This window comes from Pipistrellus kuhlii, unplaced genomic scaffold (genome assembly GCF_014108245.1).
Source record: "Pipistrellus kuhlii isolate mPipKuh1 unplaced genomic scaffold, mPipKuh1.p scaffold_m20_p_9, whole genome shotgun sequence".
NCBI lineage: Eukaryota > Metazoa > Chordata > Mammalia > Chiroptera > Vespertilionidae > Pipistrellus > Pipistrellus kuhlii.
In genome coordinates, this window is record NW_023425595.1 from 34,820,173 (window position 1) to 34,839,902 (window position 19,730).

The 19,730-nt window shown below is 55.2% G+C and overlaps 1 protein-coding gene across 3 annotated transcripts in view; it reads left to right on the forward strand.

The window, feature by feature from the left end:
- The first annotated feature begins 488 nt into the window (after nt 1–488).
- DGAT2 (diacylglycerol O-acyltransferase 2) overlaps nt 489–19,730 on the forward strand; it is a 32,031-nt gene continuing 12,789 nt past the window's right edge. Inside the window, exons 1-2 of one of the 3 annotated variants that reach the window (XM_036426830.2) lie at nt 489–771; nt 16,753–16,881. In XM_036426830.2, the coding sequence (XP_036282723.1) occupies nt 732–771; nt 16,753–16,881 (169 nt within the window). In that variant the 5' untranslated portion in view covers nt 489–731. Of the gene's footprint in view, nt 772–3,034; nt 3,054–16,752; nt 16,882–19,730 lie in introns of those variants that run through there. The other 2 variants (XM_036426831.2, XM_036426833.2) reach the window with 2 other exon arrangements.

A 19,730-nucleotide genomic window follows, 5' to 3' on the forward strand; every position in this document is an offset into this window, starting at 1 on the left:
GTGGTGCAGGAGTCCAGCCCTAACCTAAGCAATCCCTGATACCGACCAGAGGCGGGACCATGGCATCTGCGGCCAAGAAAAGACCTTGCCCAAGAGACTCCAAACAACACCTGGCGGCACGCCCCTGGCCGGCCCCCTGCACGTGCCGGACTCCCGCCTCTGCGCCCACGTTCCAGCCTCCTGGCCGGGCAGTACCAACCTCCGCGGGGGAGAGCGAGGGGCGGAGAGGGGGAGCCCCAGGGATTCCCGGGCGCCCCTCCTGCAGGGAGGACCCCGGCCTCCGCTCCCCACACCCCCGCGCTCCCCACGCCTGTGGCCTCAAGCGCACAAAACAGGGGTCCCCGCGGAGCCGAGCCCCAGCCTCACTCCTCGTCCTCCCCACCCCCCAGCCAGTGGGGCGCGTGGGCTGGAACGCCGGCCCCGCCCCGCCCGCCCGGCCCCGCCCCGTTGGTTGTGAGGTTATAAAACGCCGAGCTCCAGTGGCCGCCCGAGTGGCCACGGCGGGGGCCTCGCGTTCCACTGGTGCTCGGACTGCCTGCCGCGCGCCCCCAGCGCCCCAGCGCCCGGGCTCCCCCGGCTCCCCGGCTCCCCCGCTCCTCGTGCGGTGCGTCCGCGCGGCCCCCGGGCTCCCGTGCTCGCGGCGCGAAGCCCTGGCCCCGGCGGCCGGGGCATGGCCAGGGGCGCGGGGTGAAGCGGCTTCCCGCAGGGCCGTTCCCTGAACCGGCTTCAGCATGAAGACCCTCATCGCCGCCTACTCCGGGGTCCTGCGAGGTGAGCACCGGCCCCCGGGCTGCCTGCCCGGAGGGAGAGCTCGGATGGCGGTCCGTGCTGTCTGTCCTGTGAGAGGGGCTTGGGGATGGGGTGAGTGTCTGGGTGGGAGATAGGCTTGTCACCCGGCACCGAGGGGTCTGCAGGGCCTTTGGCGCTTTCTCGGCCTGGGGTTCTGAAGCTGCAAGAGGTCTCCAGGAAGAGCCCTGAGGAAGGGCGCTAAGGCGAGCAGGAGCGTGTTCTTACAATGAGGTGATGCTGGGAAGGACTGGCCACTGTGCAGGTTAAGGTCCCAACCCCTTTTCTTAGGGGGAAAGCTTGCCGCCCCAACCCCCTCTTATCATCCAGGTCTGGGGTGAGGGAGGAAGAACGGTTATCTAGTCTGATCCATGTATCCTGGCATGGGAGTCAAGTCTGGATTCATTCCCCACGCTGGCATTCATCAGTATTTCAATATTTGCAACCTCTGTTACACCCCTTTCCTTCCCCACAGCTTGCTTGTCTCACCTGGGAAACAGGGGTGATACTGGACAACTCATCTCCAGCCCCAGCATTGTTGGTGGCCCCTGGCAGTTCCCTCCCCTCAGCCCTCACCAGGCAGCGCAAGGGAGAGAGATGGACTGCATGGGGCAGCGTGGCCAGGGTTTTGCAATCCCCTCGACAACAGCCACCAGAGAACATGCCGGACTGGGGCAGGTGTGCCCACACTGTCCTCTCTCCAACACCCACGCGCCAGGCAAGGCTCTGGGGCCCACTCAAAAGCAACTACGAGCCTGGCATCTCTGAAAGTGGGGGGGAGGACCGGGTGCCCTTCGGTGTGGCCATGTCCCTGGAAAGGAATCAGGGACAGAGCTGAGCCCAAACTCCAGAACTTTTCCCCTCTCAAGGAAGAGCATCCCTTCCACCTCCCACCCTTCCACCTCCCACGTCACCCTCCCCCACCCCATCGCTGGAGAAACTTGCCCAGGGTTTCCTTAAGAAATAACCTTGGCCATGGGATTCAACACAAACCCGGGAGACCTGGGGAAGTCCTCACAGCTGTCCTGGTCGGAGTGTCTGTCTTGCTGGAATCCAACCTCCCTCCCTCCCTCCCTCCCTCCCTCCCCCTAAGCCTTTATTCTGCTGAACCTGTCCTACTTAGGGTTATTCTTTAGTAACTCACAATTGTTTACTCCACCCAGCTTCATTATAAAAGTAAAACATCATAATTACTGGAATTTTTGGGGAAAAATTATATATATATATATATATACACACACACACACAGAATGAAAATAAAAATTGCTGGTATTGACTACCCAAAGATAGCATTCTATTGCCATGTTAGTATATTTTTATAATTTTATTTCTATGTATTGTGTAAAGCTGAGGGCACGTTATAGCTATAATTCTGAATCCTGTTTTTTCCCTCTGGATGTTCCATCATGAGTATTTCCTTCTGTTATTCAAATTCACTTTGTCATGTTCTAATGGCTGTGTCACAGTGTAACCGTGTCCTGGCATTGCCGTTGTTCTCTGTGTGGCTGTGGCTGTGTCTGCCCCTATTGGTGTGGGTGCTGTTTGCCCTTGGAGAAGTCCTGAGCTGCTGTCACCATCTCGGGAGGCAAGCGGCCTGAGCTGCCCCACGCACCTGGCCCAACAGCCCCTGACTGCCCCTTTAAAGAAAGCTGGTCTGTCCACTGTGCCCTCTGAAGGCTCATAAGAAGGGAAGACGGGACTTATCCATATTCATGCTTTTAAAAGTGTATTTGCCTCCAGGTATGGGCCAGGGATGCTCTCTGTGCTAGTCCTTCCTGATACCCCCTTCCCTTACCTCTGCTGGCCGGGAGCTGTATCTTCCCGGACCGGGGACCCTGACTCTCATGGTTTGGACCTGGAGTTTGTTAGTTAGCAGGACGTCTAGGGAAGGGTTTGGACCAAGTGGCTTCATATCCCATCAGGAGCATTTCCCCACGCTGTTATCCGATCTCAAAAACATTTTTGTTTAATTGGCTGCAAAGAATTCCATCCTGGGATCTAGCAAGGGCTGGTATGAGATGCAAACCAATCAACTTAGCTCCGGATCGGCTTTGGTGAAAGACTGGGTGGGGTCGGGGAGGGTGATGAAGCAAATTCGGTGTTATCTGGGCATCTCCATTAGACCTGCTTTCCACATCCCTGGTCTCTGACAACACTCCCTGGTGGCCTGCTTTGCCTCTGTAAATAAGGTGCCGCTGCTGAACACCCTGTTAGTGGCCGAATTCAAGGAGAGACCTTGGAGTCCGGGAAGGGAAGTCCTGCAATGGGTGAGAGATTGAACTAGACTCCTTGGTGTCTGGTCTCCTGACCAAGAGGAAAGCAGTGCTGCTGTGGGAGCCTGGGCATGTGGGTGTCTGATGGGGGAGAGGGGGTGCATGTTGCTAGTTGTTTGTCTGAAGGACTGTTCTGGGTGGAGGCTGCAGAGTTGGTCTCATTTGCATCTCTTCCTTTGCCCCTGGACAGCAGAGGGGGAGGGGGGGCGGGACACAGGGACGATGGACACGGAGAGAAGGGGGAGGATCTTCAGGTGAGAGCCCTCTGATGTCTGCCTATATCTCTGAGGTTTGACCCATGACCCAGCATGAGATGGTGGCAGCTCCATGAACATTCTAAGCTGATTTGTGTGGCTCCAAAGAGCAAGACCTGCAACAGAGGGACGAGGGGGGCAGGTGTTGGTATCATGGAGGAATTCTTTCTAACAGCTGTTGAAGACTGCAACAGGCTTCGTGTGGGTGAGGGTGGAGCTCCCTCCCCATCACTGCAAGCGGGTACTTGGTGGGGAGGGAAACTAAGGCTAGGTTATTGGGGGATAACTCCAGAACTGGTGGTTGGTAGTTCCCTAACCCAGCCAAAAATTATGGCATGAGAACATCATGCATGTTCCCCTCCTCTCTTTTTTTGTAGCTTCCCCGCCCTGTCCCATTTCCCCAGCTGCACGGAGGCCAGTTTGGGGTTATCTGTGCTCCCAAGGCCTCATCTGGGCTGGGAAAGAAGGACCAAGAGGAATATTTATTAGCAGGTTGGGCGAGTCAGTAACCAGTGTGGAAATCCTGCCCCACCCCCATCCTCCCACCTCCAAATTCAGCAGCAATGCTTGAGTCATAAAATCATAGTTATTTGTTAACGCTGCATCTGGCCCAGCCCTTATGCTACCTCCGGGGCACTGCGGGGCCCGGAGAGAAGCCTCTGGTCCAGCGTTATCAAAGCCAGGCTTAGAACCCAGGTCCGCTTCCCAGCCTGTGACTCGCTTCCTTCAGCCAAGAGGAAGTACAGGGAGGCAGCACAGGGCTGCGCACAGGGCTCTGACTGCTGGAGGTGCAGCAGCTTCTAGTTTTCATGGGGTGGTGGCACATCACACCTCCCAGGCTTTTTGAGGAAGCCCCCGCCCCAGCTCACTCTAGTGGCGAGAGATAGCCCAGCCCCGGGGCTTTGATGCCAGGTGAGCTGACAGTTGCCCCACATCCTTGTGGCCACGAAGCCCCACGTGGCAGCTCCACGGCTTCATGACCTCATTCCTACCCTGTCGTGTGCTGGAACTACTGGTGTCTTCCCGTTCCTGCAGGTTCAGCCCTATTTTGCTCAGGGTTTGTTTTGTTTTGTTATGTGTGTGTGTGTGTGTGTGTGTGTGTGTGTGTGTATATATATATTTATATATATATATATATATATATATATATATATATATATATATAAAATCTTCTTAATTGAATTCAGAGAAGGGAGAGGAAGAGAGAGATAGAAACAGCAAAAATGATAGAGAATCATTGATTGGCTGCCTCCTTCACTGCATGCCCCACACTGGGGATGGAGCCCATGACCTGGGCATGTGTGCCCTTGACTGGAATCGAACCTAGGACCCTTCATTCCACAGGCCGAGGCTTTATTCACTGAGCCAAACCAGCTAGGGCTTGTTCAGGGTTTTTGTGTGCTGCCCTTATTTTTTAAAAAATATATTTTATTGATTTTTTTAATAGAGAAGAAGGGAGAATCAGAGAAATAGAGTGTTAGAAACATCAATGAGCCGGGACCGGTTTGGCTCAAGTGGATAGAGCATCGGCCTGTGGACTGAAGGGTCCCAGGTTCGATTCCGGGCAAGGGCGTGTACCTTGGTTGCGGGCACATCCCCAGTAGGGGGTGTGCAAGAGGCAGCTGATGGATGATTCTCTCTCATCGATGTTTCTAACTCTCTATCCCTCTCTCTTCCTCTCTGTGAAAAATCAATAAAATATATTAAAAAAAAAAGAAAAAAAAAAAGAAACATCAATGAGAGAGAAACATCTATCAGCTGCCTCTTGCACACCCCCCACCGGGGATATGCCCGCAACCAAGATACATGCCCTTGACTGGAATCGAACCTGGAATCTTTCAGTCCGCAGGCCAACACTCTATCCACTGAGCCAAACTGGTTTCGGCTGCCCTTCTGCTCAGATCTTTGCATGGCTGGCTTCTGATCAGTCTCCTCTCAGAGGCCTTTTCTGACCATGCCATCTTGAGAGTCACCACAACTTGTTTTATTTATTTGTTTTAAATAATCTTTTTTAATTACATAAATTATCATGTGGACTTGACTGTGTAGGTCATTGTCTCCCCCATAAGACTGTCAGCACCTAGGGAACAGGGACCTTGCCTGTCTTTCTCAGTGTTGGGTCCTCGGCCTTAGCACAATGTCTGGCATGTGGGTAGGTGCTCAGAAAATATTTGTTGAATGAATGAATCATTAATGGGCCCTCAGCTCTCTTGAGAGCGGCCCTGTTCCTCTTGGCAGGAAGCTCTGCTTTTGGCCTTGGTGTGGTTCCTTGGTCTGTCCTCAGGCCTCCTCTTTGTCCCCCTGCGCTGGGGCTCCAGCTCTCCCCTGCCCTGGAGACACCCACCACCTCATGAGAAGCTGGGTCTAGGGCTGACTGTAAAGTAGGTAGAGCCAACTTGCCATGGACCCCGTCACTGCTTCCAGGGCCTAGAAGCCTGTATCTAGAGCTAGAATTTCAGCCCCGGCTACCCCCTGGGATGTGACTGGCAGCTTAGGTACTTCTCTTCTGGGGACCTCACTCCCCCTGTAACAGACGATCAGAAATCTCAAGCTCTCAAGGAAGTGAGAGTTTGAGTGAGCGTGGATGGTAAGTGCTTTGTAAACCAACTCATGACTCTCAAGTCAGTCCTTGTCTGTCCTGTGTGACCGTGTGCGTGCCTCAGGCCCCCAGCGCTATGGAGAGTAGCAGGCTCTGCTTCACCATGGCGGGGACCGTTCGGTTTACTGATGGAGCACCTCTGTGCATTAGACTCTGTGCGGTGTACAGGTTGGTCAGCCCTGGTGTCTGCCTTTGAGGAAGTGAGACTGGGGGGGGGGGGGGGACGTACACGAGATGACTACACAGTGACAGGGAAGGGAGCAAGGGGAACTGGGAGGCCTGAACGTGAGGGTGGGGCAGCTAAATCATCTTGGGGCCAGGGCAGACTTTCTGGAAGAGGACATTCAGTCTGTACACCGAAAGATGAATAGGCGTTAGCTAGGCAGGAAAAACATTCGGGAACCGGTGTAAACAGAACTTGAGATTTGGGTGGGAGTGGCAGTCTCCCTGCAAGGCCTCCAAGTCACCAACCTGGGCTGAAGCCCTGGTATGTATGCTGAGGCCGAGACCCGAGACCCAGACCCATCTCCAGGCCTGGGATGGCTCACCTACACCCAGGTTTTTTGTTTGTTTTTGTTTTTTAGGGGGGACGGGGGGGGGGGGGCGGTTTGCAGGGGGAGGAGCCTGGTGCACTCAGTTTCTTGGCCTCTACCACTCCTGGGGGCTCCTGATATGGAGCTGCTGCTAGTAGACTTGAGGGCCTGGGGGTAGGAGTCAGTCTTGACACCTTCCTGACTCTTAGTCTCCCTCATCTATAAAATGGCAAAAGCATCCTAATAGGATCTGCTCAGGTTGTGCCCCAGACCCAAGGAGGCTGAACTGACAAACCATTTGGACAAACCAGCAGAAGCAAAAGATGTGAATCCCTTTCATTATGAGAGCACATTTACCAGCCCTGAGCAAAGGGCCGGGGGCCTCACCCTGCTTCTGCTTTCCGTGGGAACGTGGGCAAGACCCTGCCCTCCGGGAACACGGACCTCCTCTCTGGCTGAAGTGGGTCACCTCACATTCATTCCGGATCTGCTGCAGAAATGGGATTCCAGTCCTGCCCCTAAATGCTTCGGGGCTCGCTTCTCAGTTTGTCCCTGTGAAAGATGGACTCGTATCCTGCTTGGGGCCAGGTAGAATGTAGCTCCCCCATGCTTACTCATGTGTTGTGAAAGGAGCCTATTTTGAGGACTCCTTGGTGATGTACCTACAGGCTGGTGGTGTTGTCATGGCAACCCTCCTACTTGAGTAGCTATTTTTTTTTTTTTTACTGTGTCAGAAGGTGGGGGCGGAGAAAGCGGGCCATTGGGGTCCTCGTCCAATCACCCTGATGGTCCTGTTGGTCGTTCCAAAGGGTTAGGAGCATGGTATCCTTAGAGCCCCACTTCCTTGACCTCTCCTCCCAGGACTTCCCCTACTTCCTGGAAACCAAACACTTTAAAATTCAGGTCTCCAGAGCAGTCCAAGGAGGGGCTTGTCTTCTCTTAGGGAGGCCTCTTGTTGATAAAAATTCAGTAGTAGAGTCTAGCAAAACACAGAAGGTCCAGGTTGTCAGGACCTCAGATTTCAGCTGATCTCACCTAACGTCCTAACTTAGTGCCAGTGGGGAAACTGAGACCTAGGATTGGAGGAGTCCCAGGGTCCCTGCGTCTGTGGAGACTCGGGATGCTGGCTCCCTGCCTGTATTCTATGCAGGAGGCCCTGAGAGCCAACAAGCAGGAGTCCATTGAGCCCAGGCGGGGATCCCGGTAGCCAAGCCAGTCGATTCCCAGCCAGCACCCCCCACCCCCAGCTGTGTGTTGGCTTTGCAGATATCCCAGTGGCCCTGTTGTAATATCTGCAAAGCCAGAAGTCTTGCAAGCCAGAAGTCTTAAAGTGGGAATTATTAGTCTTCCCAAAAAAGAACTCACCAGTGTGCCAGGACCCGGTAAACAGCTGGCTGATGGCCACGGGGCCCCTGGGCACCAGCTGCCGTCGGCGGGAGGAAGGGGAGGAGCGGGTCACAGTCTTCCTGGTTTTCAGGCTGGTGTCCAGAGCTCCTTGCCTGGCATTCCTGGTCCTTCATGGCTCCCTCTTCACTTGCTCACCTGGACTCACACTCTTCTTGCTCCAGCCTGGCTGAGCTACTTGCAGTTCATTCCTCAAACCTATGCTCTCTCCCTTCCAGGCCTTCGCACATACCATTTGCAGGACCAGTACCCGGGTCCTGACCCTGCACCTCCTGACAGACTGGAAAACTCCTATTCACATGTCACATCTCACCTGTCCCAGCACTTCCTCCACAATGTCCTCCAGGGGTTAAGAGTCTTCCCTGGCCCTGACTTACTCTTTGTGCCTAATTAGTCACAGCCCTGTCTCCTGGGTCTGTCATAGCTGGGGTAGGCGGCCCTGGGGCAGATGCCCCGGAAGCAGAGGCAGGGTCTGCAGCACTCTGGTGCAGAACCTGGAGCGTAAAGGGTCCGCCGTAGAAAGCATTTGCTGAATGAATGTTAATGTTTGGGTTCCACCTCTCTCTTTCTCCCTCCAGAGCAGTGGTTCTCAACCTTTCTAAGCTGCTACCCTTTAATACAGTTCCTCATGTTGTGGTGACCACCAACTATAAAATTATTTTTGTTGCTACTTAACTGTAATGTTGCTACTGTTAATGAATCGTAATGTAAATATCTGTGTTTTGCGATGGTCTCAGGTGACCCTGCTAGTGATTCTCAACCTGTGGGTCTCGACCCACAGGTTGTAAACCGCTGCTGTAGAGCCTAAGAATCATAATTTACATTACGATTCATTAACAGTAGCAAAATTACAGTTAAGAAGTAGCAACAAAAATAATTTTATGGTTGGGGGTCACCACCACATGAACTGTATTAAAGGGTCGAGACATTAGAAAGGTTGAGAACCACTGCTCTAGAGCCTTCCACTGCTACTCTGCTTTTAACACCCCATCCCCTAGCTGGAGGAGACCTTTCCCTCCTAATTCTCCAGAAAGTTCCATGTGACCCTCTGTCATGGCCCTGGTCAGTTAGCTGTGACTGGGCTTATCTCTGTTCTTGTCCAGACCCTGTTTGTCCCTCTCAGTCCCGGCGAGCATCCAGTCCCTCGGCCAACATTGATTGAGCACCTGCTCTGTGCCCAGCACAGGGATCCAGATAAATAAGACATGGTCCCTGCAAACAAAGGCACACTCTTTCTCCTAATGAGAAGGGCTGAGTAGAAGGGTGAGGTGGGGGCATGTGGGGTGGGTCAGCCCACAATAGCAAGGAAGGTCTCTAAGGGGCAAGCACGCTGCCTGGCTGGTGCTGAACCCGTGGCCGGACTGGACTTGCAGATGACAGAACTCTTGCCTTCGGGGAATGCAGGCAAGGCTAAGAGGGTGGGAAGACTTCCTGGTGGGAAGGAATGTCTGGCTGAACATGTGAGATGCAGAATGGGGACAGTTTCAGGGGCAGGTCTTACAGAAGCCTGGCCCTGGACTCAGATTCTAAAATAATGGCCATGGCCCTCCAGAGCCACGCCTGACTCATCATCAGGTGTGATGTCCCACTGAAAGCCACCTGGGGCCTAGAAGGGAGCTTGCCTTTGACCTTGAAGATGTGCTATCTCTTTGGAGACCTCCCTGGGGCTGGAAGGGTCAGAAAGGCTGTTGGTATGTCCCCCCTCTGCCTCCATGCAGACTTGCCCCCAGGTCTTCAGAGTAGCGTGGGGTAACTTCCTCACAGTCTAGCCAGGGCAAAGCTTAGGTCCAGGTGGGCCCCGAAGGCATGGCCACCTGGGACGTGTGCAGGATGATTTCCCACTCAGAGGCCCGGAGGCTGTTCACATCTTTGACCTCACTGGCACCCTCCTAGGTCTGTAACAGAATGCTACACATTGTTTGGGCCTTTCCCGTAAGCTGTTTGGATTCTTCACAACAATCCTGGATCATAACTAAGGGGGACGCTGAGTCTCAGACAGGGGCAGGGACTTTCAGGATCTCCCAGCATGTCAGAGGTCAGAGCCAGGGTTTGAATCCCCAGTCTGCTGATGCCAGCACCGCGGCTCCAAAGCGGGGCAGGGGTTGCTGTACTCATCAGACAGGAGAGGACGCCGAGGCTCACTTATTAATTACCCGGCATCCACACGAAGCTCTTGCCCGTACATTATCTCATTTCATTCTCACAGCAGTCTGCCGAGGTAGGTATTAGCCCCACTGTACAGATGAGGAAACTGAGGCTTGCACAGGAAGTGACTCACGAAAGCTTTGCTTCCTGTGAGTGAGGGCCCAGATCCTCCTGACGCCCAGCTTCCTGTCCATTGCATCTCCCCAGGCTGGTGTGAGGGACCCCCTCCCCAGGCTTCAGGATGGAAGGTGGGTGGAGGAAGCAGTGCGGGCTGTCCGGAGACGTGACCTTGTGCTCCGGCCTCTGAATGGAGCCTCCTCTCCGCCGGTCAGAGGGTCCTCTCACCCCTCCCTCTGCCCATTGCCCCCAGATCACTGCTCTTCAGAGCTCACTGCCTGGCACTACAGCATACCTTCATGTGCGGGTGCTTTATCTCCCCCTCAGCAAAATGTAAGGCCCTGACAGGCGAGACTTCCTCTGCTGTGTTCACTGCTGCTTCCCCCATGGCTAGGACAGTGCTCCCGGCTTCAGTCTTGTCTCTGGCCCCGTCCATCTCCTCAGGCAGCCTTTTTTAAAATTTATTTATTTATTTATTTATTTATTTATTTATTTATTTATTTATTTTTTGCCACTCCAGCCCTTTCCAACTTCTCTATCCTCCGCTTCATTTGGGGTAAACATGAACCCCCATTCCTGGGTCCTCGGACATTCTGTGTGGGCCTGCCTCTTTAAACTCCCTCTGAGTCTGCTCCAGTGGTTGACCTCAACCACTCTCCTCCCTTTTGCCCCCCAGGCTTGCCTCATAGGGGCTCAATGTCTCCTAGAGCCACCCTGTCACCACCCTCGCTCTGTTTTCCCTCTGCATAGCCCACCGCTTTGTGTTTGCTCGTTGTTAACACCCTGATCGCTGATGGAGGCAAAGACAGTGGCTATCATTCAATCCCCTAACAAGGGCCAGATGCACCTCACATGCATTCTCTTCACTTGGTCTTCCCCACAGCCCCATGGGTTGGGGTGATTGTCCTCATTTAGCAGATGGGAAAGCAACCCGAGAGAGAGGCTAGGTGACGGGCCCGAGGTCCCAGAGCCATGCAGGGGCCGAGCTGGTCCAAGGCCCCTTTTCAGATGTTGGGGATTAGAGGTCAGATCCCGCCTCCTCCGGCTTGTTTGAGAGGAAACCCTGTGCTCATCAGCCCTGGGTGCACCTCCCTGGTCACTCCGCTATCAGATGTTGAACAAGGAGGTGTTCAGACATACCCACCCCCACCCCAAGCTGAGCCGAGGACTGAGGGCTATTCGGCCCCACTGCTGTGGGCAGCTCCGGCTTAGCCCTTGCAGCAGCAGCTCGGTTTGTAGGAACCGTGGTGAGTGGGTGCTCGCATTCCTTGCACAACCCGTCTACAGGAGACTGTCCCCACCAGGCTGGGGCATGGAGTGGGCAGAGCAGACAGCCCTTCATTGCCTGGGGGTGTGTCCCTGAAGTCCTGGTGACGACCGGCTTGGCTTGGGGACCAGCCCTCCACAGCGTGGCATTGTGGAAATGAGGGACTCAGAGCCCAAATGCCTGCCTTGAGTCCTGGCTCCCCGGCTCCTGACCTCAAGCGAATGGTTTAACCTCGTTTGCTTCACCTTACCTCATTTTCCTTCTCTGTGGAATGGGGTTCCTGCCTTGTCTGCCTTCCTGGGGAGTGCTGTGGACAGAGAAGCCCCATACGAGTGTGAGGGGAGGGGATTCTGGGTTTGAGACAGCTGCTCTGGGGGCCTCTCTGCCAGCTCCACGCCCTCTGCCTGAAGCCCAGAGAGGTGAGTGACGTGCCCTCTGCCCTCCCCAGCCCAGGAGAGATGAGCTGCAAAAAGAAGCGGAATCTGGGAGCAGCTATTTGAGTTGGCTCGTGGGAATTTTTCTTTAGAGTCAGCTTACTCTGTGGCCTGCCTTGTCTCCCTCCATGGGAAAAGGACATCTCTGTCGGTAGGGCTTCTGTTTCCCTCCCAGGTGAAGAACGCTGCTCAGCGAGGTGAGGAGCTCACTTTCTCTGCCCTCCATCCCATCCCCAGGGCCCTCAGTGATGGGGCTGGAGCAGCTGCCCAGTCTCACTCGGGCTTCTAGGCTTTCAACCCCTGGGTTAGTTCATTCATGGAATAAACCTGGAGCCCTCCGCTGTCAAAGGCCCTCCCTAGGGCTCTGGGCACACAGAGGAGATAGGTCCCAGCCCGGCACTCAGGCGACGCTGGCAGAGGAGGACGACCACATAGGCGCTGGCTGCAGTGGACAGGTGCTGAGAGGGCGTTCAGAGCGCCGTGTGCCGAGGGAGGCCGGGGAGGGGTGCCAAGGGAGCCGATTGGACTTGGGACTTTGGGTAGATGCTGAGGCTCCCTGCCAGCCCCACCCAGGACTCGGTGTGCAGGTGGCAGTGGTGGCATCTCATTGCAGCATTGGCATCCAGCGAGCTTCTGCTGGACTCCTCCCAGCCACAGCTGGGGCAGAGGAGGTGCTGATAGATGAGCGGTGAGGACTGGCCGGGGCCTTGGGGTGCCCAGGGGAAGCCCCACTTCCTATCTGGTAGGCAACTGAACCAAGACTGTTGCAAAGTGGCAGGCCTCCAGGTGGCATCCTCAGGAGGGTGGACACCAGCGTCCAAGCGGTGAAGAGACTGCAGGGTTCACCCTTCCTACCCCCCTATCAGAGATGGGGAACTGAAGCCCAGAGAAGTGAGGGACTCGGCCATCATTAACACATCGTTGACAGAGCTGGGACTGGAACCCAAGGCCACTGCCACTTAACCTGCAGCACAAGATGCCAACTCCTGGCTGCCCTCTGAAGGAAAACAAGTCATGCATTTCCCCTGTTTCCCCCCCACCCCCAGCCTTCCCCCGCCTAGTTCTGGGGAGACGAGAGAAGGAACTTGGGGCACCTGAGGCATAGAGTAGGATGCAGTCCTGGACGTTGGGGCTGAATCGAATCCAACTCTGCCACCCTTGGGTTTAATGGTCTTGGCCCTGTCACCTCCCTCAGCCATTTTATCACCATCAAAACGGGAATGATGATGCCAAGCTCCCGGCTTGGTGAGGAGTTGGGGTGCTTTGGAAGTAAGTGCTTTGGAGGCCCCAAAGCTTTATGGGCCATGTGGGCAGCACACCTATCACCCGGCATGACAGGGAGGGACCTGGGAGCCCGAGGAGCAGCCAGAGCAGAGACCTGCTTTCCTTCTTGCTCAGCAGACCTTTCTTAGTGTCCCTCTGACCATGCCTGAGATCCCAGATGCAGATCAGACCCAGGCCTGGCCCCTGTGCAGCTCCCAGTGTGATCGGAGGATGGGCTTGTCATCAGTAGTTAGTACGAGGTGAGGGGCGGTGGAGCCCAGAGGGAGGATTCTGTTTCTCTGTCTTATTTCTCCATTCAGCTGGCCTCCCCTGACTTTATCTTCAGACAGATTCTCTCCAGGGGCCTGGACAGGGAGCGGGCAGGGCTGGGGAGGGGGCAGCGAAGTCAGAGGGTTGACGTGGGTGTAAAACAGCCTGACAGTTCCAAGCTTGCATGGGCCTTAGAGTTGATCATCCTAGTGAAGGAAAGATGGCCTCTCTCCAAAGACTCACCTTATCTGGGTTTTGAAAGAAGTGCTGCCTTGTCTCATTGTCGGGGTTATCAGGTGGGCAAGGCAAGGAGGGGCTTTCTAGACAGAGAAGCAGTGACTCCATATTTCTTAGTCTCACAGGGGGCTTCCACTGGGGCTGGGGTCAGCATCACGGACAGGCCAGCACACGGGGCTGGTCTCCTTGGTCAGCCGGGTCTGACTCTTGCGGACCGGAGGCAGCCGAACAGGCCCAGGCCTGAGGAATGAACGCAGTGGTAGCTTCCTCCTGGTCTTCCGTTTCCCACTTCGTTGCTAAGCTGGCTGTCGGCCATAGTTGGGACAAGGCTGGGTGAGAACAGACTGGATGGTGTGGGGAAAGCCTGGCTCTGTCCAACTTGCTGTGGGTCCTGGGGAAGTCTCTTAAGCCCTCTTCTTCCTGTCAGAGTCAGGATTGGACAAGACGGTCCGCAGTTCCTGCATGCTGCCCTCATCTCATTGTCAGAGACCTCGGATAGGCTGAGCAGACCCAGGTCTTTCCAGTTGTTTCTCTGGGGGGTATGTCATCAATGGGTGGCCCTGACCCAAAGGCAGGGGCTTGACCCCAGCCCTTTCCTTAAGTTCTGTTCAAGCTGTTGGCCTTGGGGTCTGTTTGCAGTAGGAAGTGACCAAATAAGACAATGACTTATGTCCTTCCCTCTGGTGCCTTCTCCCCCCTCCATCCCCCCCCCCCCAGCTCCTCCCTCTGTCCTGGCCCCCACCCCAGACCTGCCCTACCTGAGACTTTGGACTGAGGATCTTGCTAAAATACACATTTTGACTCAGAAGATCCAGGCTGGGGGCCCAGATCCTGTGTTTTTAAACAGCTCTCAGACCTCACTTTGAGTAGGAAGGTGCTCGAGTTCATTCTGTCTTCTTTCCATCCGGGCACCCAGCCTGCCCCAGGCCCACGGCTGGGACTTTTCCTAGCCCTTAGCCTACTCCTAGCTGCCAGGGCCCCTGCCTCACTTCCTCTGGCCCAGTTCAGGAGGCAGAGCCAGCTGCTATAGGGGGTGAGTTGGAAGGCCAGCCCTTGGACCAAGAGTCCAGGCCTATGCTGGGGCCTCACTTCCCTCCCCTGTGTCCCTCCCCAGGTCCTGAGCACAGCCCACCCTTGGACCTACTGTGTCCCATGGGCACTCAGCACCTGCTATGGGGGAAAGGGAGGTGCCCTGAGCAGGCGGCAGGAATCCTGGATTCCGACCCTGGCTCTGCTGCCTGGATAACCCAGTGCAAGTCAGCGCTCCTCTCCTCAGTCTCCCTGGTGGTCCAATTGGGCTCTTCTAGAAACTTCGAGGGCCCTCAGTCTCCAGGATGGGCATCAGGAAGGTATAGAGGTGGAGGAGACCTGTGGTGGGAGGATTTTTATCCAGAGAGGGTGAAGGAGCAGTCACGTGTCAAACCTCTGGAATGCCTCTGTGGCCCAGGCTCTTCAGTTGCTTTAGTGATTTTCCATACTGCCACCTCTACCACACGTGTGCCTTCGGAGTACTAGATGCTACTGAGCACTCAGCATGTATCCTAGCCTCTCAGGGAGCCCTCATGATCTTGCCTGGGGTCACAATAGTGAGTAGAACCACGATCTGAACTGGCATCTGAGTCCTGCTGGACCAAGCCCCCTCCCTCTCACCCACCAGAGCAGGCAAAGAGGACAGGACCGGTGTGTCTGCCTTGAGTTACCTGTGTTCCTCCTAAAAGTCAAAGCAATTGCTGACTTTCAGCTGATGAGCATTAAAGTTCCTTTCTAAGCTCTGCTGTGACCTGGCTGCTCTACAGATTTTGAGGAAATGCAAAGGCTTGAGTTAAGTCCCTAGACCACATGTGTCAAACACAAGGCCCGCGGGCCACATCCGTCCCGCCAGGCCTTGCAATGTGGCCCGCACCGCGCTGTCATCACTGCACTCCGCTGCGTTTCCATCACAATGACAGTTTATGACTGTTCAGTAAACCATTCGGCCCGCGATTTAGGCTGGATTTTAGATTTTGGCCCCTTCTCTGATTGAGTTCGACACCCCTACCCTAGACCCCTCTCCCTCCCACTCCCAGCAGTGGGCCAGTGTGAAAGGACAAGATGGTGATGTAGTACCTGGAGCCTGGACGAGTGGGTGGTGTGAAGGGATGTTTGATGACTACCCAGTAGGCACTCAGTGAAGATGCGGTGAGCGAGGGGCATGCGGTTGGGGCTTAGCATTCGTGGGGTTTGAACTGTTCCACTCCTTTGGTCCAGCTGCTGGAAGGAATGGGGGATGGGTTAGGGGACCTCGCCCGTGCCCTCCCCCATGCCGCCTCTCTTGCAGTCACCAGGCTTTCTGGCCTCATTGCCCCTCAATCACTGAAGTCCAGGGTGTCACCCTGGGGGGCACAGCCACAGAGCCAATTAAGTGAGCATACCTTGCCCTAACTTCCAGGCTTGGCACATGCTTGGCAGTGAACATAATTGCAGCCCTCAGGGTCCCAGGCTGCCTGAGCTCATTGGCCAGCAGGTCCTTTGCAGAAGCAAAGGCTCTGGCCTGATTCCTCTCTGGGCCCCAAGCCTGGAGCACTGAGAGGAAGCTGGAAGTGTAAATCCCTCTGGTGGGGCCAGTGGTGGCGGGCTTGGTGGTTTTGGGGGTGTGGGCAAGAGGCCTCAGGTCCTTGGAAAGGGATCAGTCCTGGGGATGAGGGCGTGGGGTGGGGATTCAGAGTGCTCAAAGTACAGTTGAAGAAAAAACATTGCACACTGGATGTTGGACCTCTGTCCTTGGCCTCCCAGACACAGATAGCAAAGGTTAAATATTTGTACTAGATCCAGATAAAGGATACGGACAGGGGTTTGATGGGGGTGGAGGGAAGAGAACTGGCAATCATGGAGAGCTTCCCCCAGCCTCTTTGGCTTCCTCGTTTGGTCTCCAAAACCCTATGAGGGGACACCATTCCCACTGGGTTTGTATAGACACCTGGGGTCCAGGGAGGCATGCGAACAGCCCAGAACTGGTAGCTACTGGGTGGCAGGGCTAGAATGTCAACTCGTGTGTGTGTGTGATTTTGTGACCCGTGCTCCTCTCCCATCTGGCCAGGTGCCTGTTGGGGGGGGGGGCGGGTTGGTGCTGGGGACTCTGAGGCCGGAGAGAAGGGGCGCAGCAGACTCATGTCTCCCCCCGTCTGTTGCAGGCACCGGCTCCAGCATCCTCTCTGCCCTCCAGGATCTCTTCTCCGTTAGCTGGCTCAATAGGTCCAAAGTGGAAAAGCAGCTGCAGGTCATCTCGGTGCTACAATGGGTCCTGTCCTTCCTTGTGCTGGGTAAGCTGGGGCTCCGAGGGGGAGGGCAGGCAGGGGCCCCCTCCCCAACATAGGTTAGAGCAGGAGCTGTGCTCTGCAGGAGTCCGGAAAGAGCATCCTCCTACTCACACCTTTTGCATCCCAGATTCCGTGCTCTATCCTAGGCCTGCGGGAGGGCCCAGGGAGATTCAGTGGGAGGAGGTGGCATGGCTCCCATGTTGCAGATGGGAAATCCAGGTCTCAGAGAAGGTAAGTAACCTGTCCAAAGTCACACGGATTTGAATTCACATCGATAGGACCCCAAAACCTACGTTTCCCCCATGGGCCACCTGCCTCCTGCAGACATTTTCTGGAAGACTTTACCACAAGCCAGCTCTGTGCCCCTACGCAGGTTCTGAGCTGTCTGAAAGTGAGTTTCCTCATTTTGAATGTGAGGAAAATGCAGGCCAATTCGCATGGCTTTTGTGGAGACTCAAATAAGGAGTGAGAGCAGCCAGTACAGGGCCTGGTCCCGGGGAGCCCTTACTCACCCCCGGCTGAACACAGTCCCTGGCTGCTTCCTGTAGCCCATGCAATGCCCCCTCCTCTTTCTCAACACCTCCCACGTCAGTGCTTTGGGCGCTGCTTCTGTAAGTTCTTATTGATGCCCTCTCTCCCTGGTTGGCATCTAGACCAGGGGCAGGGCATCACCGATTGTGTGGGAGGAGGGGAGGCCCCATGCCTGGGGTAGGCCCTGCCCTCCCAGCAGCCTCTTCTCTTCTCCAGGCCCCCATGCCACCTGCATAATAAGTGGCTTTCCCAGCTCACAGGCAGACAAACTTGCTGCGGAGCAGCATGGAGTACATTCCAGCACCCGTGGGCGAGTCCCTGTGGGTGGCCACTCTTCAGGACTGCCCGTCTAATGGGAGCGCTGAGCATCTGTCCTGCCAGGGGCACAGGGGCCTCGGAGACCTCCTTTCCAGGCAGCTCTGTGCCGCCCCTCCCTCCCTCTGCAGGGCAGAAGAAGGGTGGCACAGGTGCTTTTTATCGAGTCCCCAGGTGTACCGGGCACCAGCTGTCTTTCCTTGATGTCTCACCTCACCAGTGAGGAAATAGAAACTCACGGAGGGTCAGTGAGACTCTGAAACAGCTGGTCTTCACCTTTAGACCCAAGAGTGGACTTTAGGGGGTTCACGAACCTCTCACATTAAACGCAAAATTATATGTGACAGTTTGTGCATTTGTTTTCTGGGGTGAAAGGCAATCGCTGTCCCCACATTCTTACAGGGACATATGGGCTCAAAAAGAGAAAGAGCCAATTAAACTGCCTCCCTCAGGGCTCAAGCCCCCATCTCGGCCTGACTGCGGCTGCTTATTTAGAATCTTAGAGTACAGAGCAGTGTATCCCCTTCATTTTCAGGCAGGAAGTAGGGGACCAGGGAGTGGGGGGGGGGGGGGGAGGCAGCGCCTTGCCCAGCATCACAAGAGAAGGAAGTGGGGCCAAGAAAAGACGCCATGAGCCTCCCAGATCCCCGCCTCGGATGCACCAGCTCCCTTAGTCCCCATCTGCACCGAGGAGCCACCACTTTCCCTGTTGTTGTGGGTCAGAGCGTGGCTGATGGGGAACTGGGCAGCTGGTAGAACCCCAGCCCACGCAGCACGCGACAGTCACTGCCCCCGAGCTGTAGGTTAACAATCCATCCAACCCAACCACAGCCCAGAAACCGGCCCAGCATCTTCCCAACGCCCTCATGTAGGTGGGAGCCACGCCCAGTTGGAAGGACAGGTTGGCTGAAATGCTGCTAATTATTGCCCTGAGCACCCCGCCTCTCCCTCCCTCCGCTGCCACCCAACTCTGCTGGCAGAGGTTGCTGTGGCCGCATTGGCCTTCCTCTGGCATAGAGCCACTTCACCATTTTTCTGTGTAGACTCCTCTGGCATTCTGATCATGGCTGTCAACTTCTCTCGGTGCTTTAAAATGTGTAGTACTGAGTGTTGGATTTAAAAGGAAGCCACCGATATAGGAAATTGAGGATGCTGAAATATAACTATGCACACATTAAGAAATCAAATTAGACATATAGTAACCCATATGTGCTTTTCATTATTACGGTAAATAGATCTAGCAGCAGGACTAATCATTACTTTGATTCTCAAGTAGTGATGCGAACAAATGATTTTTCAAGATATCCGTACCTGCTATAAATGTGACAAAAACACCTATGTTTTCTATTGGCGTCACTGTCAACAGCACTGCTCATTCTACTGTGGTCTCTTACATTTGTCCATGAAGGAAATACTACATTTCCATCAGAGACGGGTAAAAATTAAGATGTCCTTTTCCCCCATCTAAGTCCACAAGTCTTTTGATGGGACATGTAACTATGTGTTAGGTCCTCTTCACACGCAATCTCACATGATCTTCCCAGCACCCTGTAAGGAGGTTGAGCGTCAGGGATGGGCTGTGGCCCGTGAGTGGCAGGGCCAGGGTTTCATGGAAGAGCATGTTCGTGCTCTTCACAGACCCTCTGCCCCCTCTCTGCCCTGCGCCAGGGGGCAGAGAAGGTATGGCCCCCTCGGGTGGAGAACTCAGAGGTGAGGTCCACATGGCGGGGCAGCATCATGTTGGGGAGCCGTCTTGAAGAGCTGAAGTCTGAGCGTCTGAGGCTGGGAAATTGGACAGACCAACGCCTGCTGAGGGCATCTCGGGTTGAGCCATGAAGTAACCCAGGCTTGGCATGGCCTCTCCTTCCCTCAGTGCCAGGTGCCAGGTTATTCAACCTTCTGGGTAGCAGGCCCGGAACAAAGTGAACGCAGGAAAGCTGGCCCCAGGCAGGCTTCTTGGTATCCCGCTGGGGGGTTGAGAGGTGGGGCTGATGGGCTCCGGGCTT